The 9,846-nt window shown below is 35.1% G+C and overlaps 1 protein-coding gene across 1 annotated transcript; it reads right to left on the bottom strand.

Annotated features, from left to right (window-relative positions):
* Nucleotides 1–413: 413 nt before the first annotated feature.
* Nucleotides 414–8,033, bottom strand: LOC104903243 (protein disulfide isomerase-like 1-4). The gene is made up of 12 exons (XM_010691250.4): nt 7,310–8,033; nt 5,931–6,060; nt 3,187–3,352; nt 2,950–3,068; nt 2,768–2,848; nt 1,975–2,061; nt 1,773–1,847; nt 1,559–1,627; nt 1,373–1,453; nt 1,141–1,275; nt 968–1,024; nt 414–842 (listed from the first exon to the last, which is right to left on the bottom strand). The coding sequence occupies exons 1-12, from the start codon at nt 7,864–7,866 to the stop codon at nt 672–674; spliced, it is 1,728 nt and encodes a 575-aa protein (XP_010689552.1). The 5' UTR covers nt 7,867–8,033; the 3' UTR covers nt 414–671.
* Nucleotides 8,034–9,846: the final 1,813 nt, after the last annotated feature.

Here is a 9,846-nt window from a genome sequence, read left to right as displayed (position 1 = left end):
TTACCACCCTTGTGTGTCACCCCAAATTACCAAGTGAAGCGACCACCTTAAAGTCAACTGCTATGTAACCCAGAATAGTGGCCTAATGTCAAAGTTTTCCCAGTGATAAGGTTATTTGGAACAGATCCTTTTTTTGAGTTTTGACCAATCTGGTAATTCGGCACAAGTACAACCTCATGTAAGACTAGCTGAATAAATCAAGTACTACCTCCGTTTCATATTGGATGCTATACATTCAATAATGGAGTGTTCATATTAGATGCTACACTTTCTTTTTTGGGAAATAAATCCTCTCTCCCTCCTATAGGTCCCCATTTTTCTCTCTATCTCTCTTATCTCCAAAAATCTTCTAAGAATCCGAGTTTTTAAAAATGTAGCATCTAATATGAAACCAAGGTAGTATTACAAAACAATTTCAGAATAGGTATTGTAGTATCAAGAGCTTCCCTAACAAAGCAGGAATAGCAATTTGAGTCTCAACGTGCTATCCAAATGGAATACATCATTCACTACACCGTTGGGCCGTAAGGATTGGAAGCGCACAGTTTTTCTACAGCTAACCTTCAACTTCCTCCATCTATTCTCCATGATGCTATCTATCGGAATGTGTCAATATAATAACTATTAACCCATATAACTTAAACTCTTATAACATGTTGGAAACTTTCAAATTACAATTCATCCTTTAAATCTTTGGTAGTGCTACTCTCGGAAGAATCTTTTTTATCAGAACCCTCTGCCTTTGGGGTTGATGCTGGCTTCTGAAGTTTAAACGGTATTGCTGCGTGCTTCTTCAAGAACTTATAGAATGCTACCACTGTACGATCTACGTCAACAGTAATCTGCAAAAATCACAAAATTAATGCACTTCTCTTTCAGAATATGGGTAAAAGCAAATACATCAGTAACACACAAGACATGAAAACACACACACACACACACAACTCCGAAAAGATTCATGACTTACAGGATCAAAGCTTTTATTTCCAGCTGGAAAGAACAAGATTGTCGGGAATCCATCCGCCTGGAGCACAGAGACAATTTTTTATTACTCCCAAACAAGAAGGTTGCGTTCACCCAACACTGATTCAGATGTATTAGAACAAACAAAACCTAGACAGGTAAGAATCCTGCAGTTACCTTTGCTCTGGGGTGCTCGTTTGTTGTTCCATCCATTTTGGCAATGACAATGGAGTCAATTTCTCGTAAATGTCTAGCTAGCTTATTGTATGTGGGCTCCAATGATTGGCAGTGACCACACCAAGGAGCATAGATCTGGGAGAAGAAAAAAAAAGACATTGTGAGTAAGATTCTGATCCCATAAGGAAAATCATAATGCTTATGGAACGTATATCTCAGTTGAGAATAAGACCTCAAGCAAAACGTCCTTTGACTCATCGAGAACTAGTTCATCAAAGTTATTACCAACAACTATCTTCACATCATCATCGTTCTGTTTGATATGAGAGCCACATAAGTCAGATCAAGAGATTTGAGATTACAAGCCAAATCTATAGGAGATGAATTGGCAAAAGTACGAAAAGTAACGACTACTTACAGTTTCAGGGATAGGATCAGATTTGTAAAAGGGTTTAAGCTTGTCTTCCACGAAATCTTCTCCAAAAACCTATATTAAATGATGGAAACAGTCAGAAGTCCTACCACAGCTCTTCAAAGATTCAAATTAAAGAGGGACAAAAATAAATTATTACACAGGTTTCTAGATAATAGGAAATTTGTTTTAACGAAATTAAGATAAAAATTTCATTTACCTTCAACTTATCCAAAGTTACTTCTCCCTCAAGAAAGTATTTCTTGGCATCCTCATTTCCTGTGTACGCAATAACCTATACACAGGAACATAATGCTCAATGCAGAGTAAATACACTCTCATTTTTAAGCAAAATAAAGACTAACAACAAGAATAGTTCGAGAGGCAGTTATAAGGCTTCATAGATGGTGCAAGAATTGTACCGTTGGAGCGTCGCCTGTGACACCAAAATAATCTGCAACAGGTTTGCCAGTATCTTCATTGTCTAGTTGTACGTAAACAAAGATAATCTACACCAAATCCATTAGAAATAATCAGCCGAGCAGGACATCTATATAGATATAAAGTGCAATGCCAAATACCGATAATCCCTAAACAAGTAGGAGATATAAACATGAAAGAAGAGCAAACAATGTTTCAATCCCCCCCAAACTCTTTCGACAGACTAAGATATGTACTACTACAGTGGAACCTTAAAACAACAAAAGTTGTGACTTCAGAAATCAGTCTCTCTGTCTTTCTCCCAGCAGTCACTTGAATCAAAGTAAGAGCACCTGCCATGCTTAAAAACTTGCATATGAGTGATCAAACAACATGATCTGCACGGAAACCGACCCAAAACCGCACGTCCACACGCCCTCCATCCCAAGTGGAAAGTTCCATTGTAACCCGAAAAGAAAGGATTGAACACGAGGACAATTTTCTGTCTGAAAACTAGACATGGATAGTGTAACTCAAGAAGGCGCTTGAATGGAGAAGAAATCACGAATACGAAGCCAAGTGACTGGTGAGTGATAGGAAACAAAAACCACAGAGAACTTATTTACTTTAAAAAGAAGAAAAAGGAAAAATGAAGAAGAACGCAAATAACGCATCAACATCCTATAGCCTCAGAGGTCGAATAGAGCTGGAACGGAGTCAAGGTTGGATCATATGGAAAATACAATAGGCATATCTACACAGTATATCAGTAAGGAAGATCACATGAACCATTACCTTCCCTTTAAAGGACTTGGAAGCTTCCCCAAATATTGGAAGAACCTTCTCCGAATCATTTGATGTAGCAAATAGCAAGAGCTGAATAAATTGTAGCTTGTTAGATGTAATTCATATAGGTCACATTCAAGTTGAAGTAGGATGATATTCAATTTTTTCCAAACATATAAATCAGATGTCACCTGCTTCTTGATCTGACTTTCAAAAATCAAAGGAGCACTTTCTCTGGTGAAGGTTGTAACTAAGGGAAGTTTATTAGCAAAGACAAACTCAGCAATTGCAGATTTTGCAAACTTGCCATCTGCACAAGTCAGCATCAAAGCATTAGATAAGAAACACTTCAAGGATCAACCAGAAGAACTAAAGATAATGAAAAGAGTCAGTTGAGTAAGAACATTAAACAATAGTGACAAACTCACCAAAATGATTAAATTTATCGACATCCTTCTTCAGCAAAACTAAGGCGGGTCGTTTAGCTTCAGCATCAATCTCAAAAAGCTTTGCCACATTAGGCTCGACAGTTTGATAAAAGTTCACATCATCTTCAAGCCTTGAAGCAGCAGCAAACTCATCGCTCTCAGGACCCTGCATATGAAAGATGACATTCAGAGGATGCTAATCAGGAAAACAAAGATTATGTGGGGGAAAACCTAGTTTGTGTTTATCAAAACAATCGGGGTCAAGAAAAGACACACTTAAACTAAAAAATATAGCTTAGATATTCAGTATTCACAACCTTCTACTAAAATTCAGCAATATAACAAGCTCCCTAGGCCCTATTGGGCATTAGCTTTTGAGGTAGCTTTCAAGAGCTCTAAACAAATCAAACACTAGTTTTAGAAAATAAGTATTTTTATTTTTTAGCAACAGAGCTTTTAGTAGTGTATACCAGCTTTGGATAAACCTTTGACATATGTTCACCATTTATAGTTAGAAGCATCGAATAACTGTGCAACAACCAAATACAAATTAATCTCTTAAATAAAAAAGAATCATCTATTTATAAATCTCATACTCCATTTTTTTGTTTATATTATATCCAAAACTATTCATATCATTTTGTAAACTAATATTGAACTTAAATATTAAATTTTAATTAATCAAGTTACTGCAAGGATCTTTCCATTAAATAATTATCCTTTCTTCGGTTCAACCCAAATACCCAATATTCGAGACACAAGGACCAAGGAGAAGAGGAATGAGGGACCACCCATGGATAATAATTCTACTTGCTAAAGGAGAGAGTGAATTGCATAAGAAATTAGGATATAAATATATAGGTTAGAAATAAAAAGGATCACCAGTGCTGAGCCGAAGGAGGACAAAAGCGCGGAATACATTTACCTTGAAAGTAATAACTTTGATGTGGGTCGAACTGCAAAGAACGGATCAAAACAGAAACTGGGTGGAAGTCGAGAGAACTGAGCTATAAATGTTTTGTTTTCTTTCTCACTAATCCAACATCTAGTTTTACCGAATACCCATACATCGAAGTTTAAATATGTTCTTTGACAAAGAACCTCTAACAACCATCCTCCATCAGCTAGTAAATAGTTATACAAAGCACGAACCTCATAAGCAACAACACAAGATTCCTCTTTTCCTTTCACTACAAGAACTAGCAACACAAGTTTTCTTATCATGCCTAGTTAAATACTTCCTACACACGCTTGCCAATGCATATTTCTAACCATTGATATCTCTAGTTCTCTATAAGTAAAAGTTACAAAAAGTTGATGTTCTGAAAGTATATGTCGTGACGAATCTAACATGATCCTATATGATTATATCATTTTCTTACGTATAAATCACAAAAATATGGTCAAAGGAGAGTGTGTGAATAGTGCAAAAGTCTAATCGTGTCGAGTATTATGAAACGGAGGAAGTAGAAATATCCACCATAATTTAGTATATAGGGATAAATGAGCCTTTTAAATTATTCAACCAAACAACAAACCAAATAATTGGGAAGAAGCTCAATATCATGTCACGTGATCCCTTCATATTACAACCCTTTATACTAGAATTAGAGATGGCAATTGAGTCTGATTCCAGGGGATAAAAAATCCAATCTGAAATTGAAAAAAATGAAAATGAGATCCTAATCCTGTAGGAGTATCAAACTGCTCCGACCAAAAACCGAATACTATATTATTGCCACTTTCTCAAGTGATTGATTAAAAGTTTATTACAATAATATGATTATATTTACAGTGTTGAATTTCAAGCAAATATAGTAAAATTATTTTCCAAAACTCTAATCACAATCCGACTCAAATCTGACCGAATTGCGGAAAATTAATATGATCTGAATCCTAGAAATAAAATCCGATTTGAAAATTTCGAGTCCAAGTAGTGGTGGATCGAATATGGAGTTTGAAAATCTGATAGGATCCAACCCATCGCTATTCCTAACTACAAAAGGTGGACAAAGCTCAAACATCCAACGATGCAAGTACAACACTATAATCTAAGGTCTAGAACCAAATAAGTTCCAAAAACTAATATTAAAAGGAGATCAACTTAACGTTCACTGCATGGTTTACTGGAAACTAACATAATAAATGAAATATGGAAGATCAATTTAATATTAAAAAGGGTTGAAATGTACATTCAGATGGAGGCTCAATCATGCATCTCTGCCTACAACATTTTAAAGTCATATCCCTTTTATACTTGCTTGACTACCATCTTACTCTAAGTGGCAGTCTTTGTATCTTGGTTGAATAAAAGGATCCCATTGTTGAGTATAAGTAGTAGCCAAATTGGTTCTAAAGTCCCCTATTCAGATTCCAGTTTATGTAGGTTTCTTACAGTCCATCATGACTACCAACAACAATTGAAGGAGAAATATAACGTAAAAGTACTTGTGCGAGAGGCCAATTTTAAGCTCAACAAATTGAAATCCATGACAGATCATCTTTTTTGATGACTAGGCAACACTATTAAGCCCAATGAATAGAAGATTGCTAACAAATTGGAAATGATACCAAGGGATGAAGAAAACAGAGATGCAGACGGCAAGTTTCCATAAACCTACCAAAAGCATACAAGTTTATAGACAAAATTAAGGTCACACGTTATACATATCGTAAAACTTCGTGTGTGAAGTTTTCAACTGCATAATACATCAAATTATTGTGTTTGAGTGAAATAAGATTACCGTCAAAGAGTTCAGATACGCTAAGACAACTTTCTCATTTGAAGTTAGAATCTTTTCTGCTTCTTCTGTCGTCGTAATATTGTATACACCAGGGCCTGTCTTCTTCTTAATCCATGTGACTATAGCTTCCCTGCCAAATAAACAAAAATAATAAGTCCAAATCCAACTATTCCAACATCAATTTTTTCTTTATACAACTCTCACATCATATCACCCATTTCCTCATTGTTGTGGTTCCGTTTTCATCAAAAACCAACTGAGCACAGGAATCATGAAATAGAAGTTAAATTAACTTGAGTTGTAAGTTTGTAGCAGTTTGGTTATCTGGTTGGTTCTAGGATATCAAAAATTGCATACTGCATAAAAGGTCCCGGATTCACTTGCACCTTTACTTCACTCATCAAATCAAAAGAAACCCACATAATTCCAATCATCAGCTAGTTATTAATCAGATTGAAATCAGTACTTCTGAAACTTCACAAAGTCGCACTAAACAATAAGCGCTTGTAACCCTGACATATAAAGAATCAGAAAGACAGAAACTGTACAACTCAACAAATAGAGAAACAAAGGCACAAAGTTCAAACAATCAACACACAATCTTCTTGTAAAGTTGTAATAGATACTACCATTCATCAGGGCCGACTACTTCATATAAAAATCAATTCAAACAAGGACACTATTTGAAATTTCCCAAACAACACAGATTCAAGTAATATTTTCTTTTTTCGCAGCAAAGGTTAAGTTATTTCATTCATCAATCAAAACAACATAGTGTTTCCAAATCACAATATGAAAGTCAACAAATAACAGATTTACACAAATTATGAAAACCAGAAAATATAGAATCTAGGGCCGTCGTTATCGTTTTTTGTTTTCAATTTTCAGTTTTTTTGAAAACTTAAAAACCAAAAACAGGAAACCACAAGAGGTGGTTTTCACTTTTTAGTTGTCGGTTTTCAAAATCATCATATTTCCAATAAATTTGACTAATTTTTTTATTCATTATAGGACATATATCATACGACTTTGAACGGGCTCCTAGTTTTTTGTTGTCAGTTTACAAAATCGACATGTTTACTACAGGTACGACAAATTTTACGCTCATTATAGCCTAACTGACATTGATCCGAAGAGGCCAGCTTCTAAAATACAATCAACAAATCAGTTCCACATTCCTTCAAAATCGAAAGGTTTAGTACAATACAAGGACGATTAATTTTAAGTTTATTATCGCCTTTACTTTCACATCCATAAAACAAAAAACACGGGAAACTGACAGTGATGTGAGCAGTTCAGCTTCTAAAATATTTGGATTCCAATCAACAAATCAATTCCACATTCCGAAACAAAAAAAAACGTTTAACAACTTGACTTACTTGGTACGCTGGCCGTTATAAGTCTTATGCTCGCCATCAACAAAGAACAAAACAGTAGGAAACCCCTGCACATCAAACTGATGAGCAAGTTCATTTTCTTCGGTAGCATCGACTTTGGCAAGCACAACATCAACACCATCAGATTTAAGTTGAGTAGCAGCAGCAGCGTACTCAGGCGCAAGCTGCTGACAGTGACCACACCACGGCGCGTAAAACTCAACCAAAACATACGTGTTTCCTTCGATCACATCAGTGAAGTTCTTCTCTTTTAAAACGACGACGTCTTTCTCGTCAACCTCTGGCATCGAGTACTCGGCCGAGTCAGACTCGTCTCCGCCGAACTGTGACTCGTCGAAATCATCGTAGTTTCCGAAATCGTCGTCGAATTCTTCAGTGTCGTCTAAATCGTCGGATTTAGGGGTGGAAACGACATCGTCGGAGTCGTCTTCGAGAAAGCTGAGGTCTTCGTCGTCGAGGTCAGAGGAGAGAGAGAGGGATGAGAGAGAAAGGAGGAGGAGAGAGGAGAGGAAGAGAGTGAGGATGAGTCGACTCGGCATTGGAGAAGACGAGTTTAGGAGAGAGAAAATTGAGAATGAAAAAGTCGTGAGATTGAAGATGGTGGAGTGAGATCTGAAAAGTGTTGAAGTGTGAGTGTAGGGTTTAAGTTAGAGAAGTCAGCACACAAAACGGTCGGTGGGAAACCGGAGATTGGAATTAGATTTAGAATATCAGCTTTGATTTTTCTTTTTTTAAGATCAAGAAAAGGTGGGTCGACGTCAATTTCACTTTTGAACATTTCGTTTTTGTTTGACTGCCTTGTATCTACCGGCAAAAGGCCTAACTTTTTTTTTCATTTGTTTTGAAAGATCTTTTAATTAAAATAATACAAATTTTGGACGGTTTGTTCGGAATGATACAATGTTTGGATTATTTTTGAATATTACAAATTTATACCAAAATTCGTACAGCAAGCCAAGTTGACTTGTGACCTGTAAAATATGAAAGAAAATTATTTTTTATTTAAACAAAATTTTAAAAACAACCAACGAGATGATGACAAGTGTCACATTTAACCTGTTTATCAAGTTATATTCGGTTTTGTCTTGCTATAGAATTTTGGCGTAAAGTTTGTAATATTAAAAAATAATCCAAAGGTTGTATTATTACGAGCGAACAGTCCAAAATTTGTATTATTCTAGTCAAAAAATTATTTTTCATTTAACTCTCTTCCTTTTATATTTGTACTAATTTAATTTGAACAATATAATTTTTAACATACTTTCACTATTACTATATTATTTCTTTTACACTCGGGGATGTATTCCCCATCTAATTTTCAATTCAGTTCAGTTTACTTCAACTCAGGGCATGTGTCTCTTCAGCATAAAACCGTTGAACTGAACTGAACTGGATTGAATTGAATTGAATTGAACTGAACTTAATTGAATTGAATTGAATTGAATTGAATTGAATTGAACTGAATTGAACTAAACTGAATTGAACTGAAATGAATAGTGATATATATGTGAGAGTAAAAGTACTGTCTAGAGCTTAACTGAACTGAATTGTACTGAACTAAACTGAAAATAAGTTGGGGAGAACAGGCCTTCAGTTCAATTCAGTTATAATCATTCGGTTCAATTCGGTTGCAATCAGTTAAGTCAGTTTAGCTCCAATTATCATTTCTATTAATAATAATTTAATTCATTTCAATTCAGTTGCAATTAGTTCAGTCAGTTCAGCTCCAATTATCATTTTTTTTAATAATAATTTAATTCATTTCAGTTCAGTTGCAATTAGTTCATTTCAGTTTAATTGCAATTAGTTCATTTCAGTTGCAATAAGCTCATTTCACTTCAGTTGTTTTATGTCGAATAGAACACATCCTCATTTGATGTACACTCTACTTCTATCAATAAAAAGATACCCAACTTTCTATCTCCTCCAATAAAAAGTTATCCCACCAACTCATATCATATCAACTTTTTTTTAGTAAAATAATATTTGATAATTATACTATAAATTATCACCTTAAACTACGTGTCTCAACAAGTATTCAGATCTTTCTGAAATGGATAGAGTACTATTATGATTTTTAGTTTTTACATACAATTCTTGCACTACACATGCGTTACGTACACCTTACGACATTCTCCTTCATGATGTGCCTGGTTGATGAGCAAAATATAGGTGGTAAGAACAAGTGAGTGTCTTGAGAGATACCCCGGGTCCCAGCTTGTTACTTTTCTTAACTTTTTGTGAAGTGAAGAAAAATTGACGTAAATGACATGACAAGTAATTGCATGATTTTGGAAATATAAACCCTTAAAAGTTTCGGGATGAAAACATTAGCTTAATTCTTTTTACAAGAAACTGGAGTAAGGGCCTGCTCTCCCAGCTTATTTTCAGTTCAGTTCAGTTTAATTCAGTTCAATTCAGTTCAGTTCAGCTCTGGACAATACTTTTACTCTCATATATCACTATTCATTTCAGTTCAGTTCAATTCGGTTCAGTTCAATTCAGTTTAGTTCAATTCA

The sequence above is a fragment of the Beta vulgaris genome, chromosome 9, assembly GCF_026745355.1.
Source record: "Beta vulgaris subsp. vulgaris cultivar EL10 chromosome 9, EL10.2, whole genome shotgun sequence".
NCBI lineage: Eukaryota > Viridiplantae > Streptophyta > Magnoliopsida > Caryophyllales > Amaranthaceae > Beta > Beta vulgaris.
Note: the sequence above shows the minus strand (reverse complement) of the source record. Positions and strands in the feature narration are given on the sequence as shown.

Bases quoted from the DNA above. Each gene is read 5' to 3' on its own strand.
- LOC104903243 (XM_010691250.4), bottom strand. From the start codon at position 7,866: ATGCCGAGTCGACTCATCCTCACTCTCTTCCTCTCCTCTCTCCTCCTC. The intron at 6,061-7,309 runs GTAAGTCAAGTT...TTTATTTGGCAG, and splicing joins TATAACGGCCAGCGTACCAA to GGAAGCTATAGTCACATGGA. The intron at 3,069-3,186 runs GTGAGTTTGTCA...TGACTTGTGCAG, and splicing joins CGATAAATTTAATCATTTTG to ATGGCAAGTTTGCAAAATCT.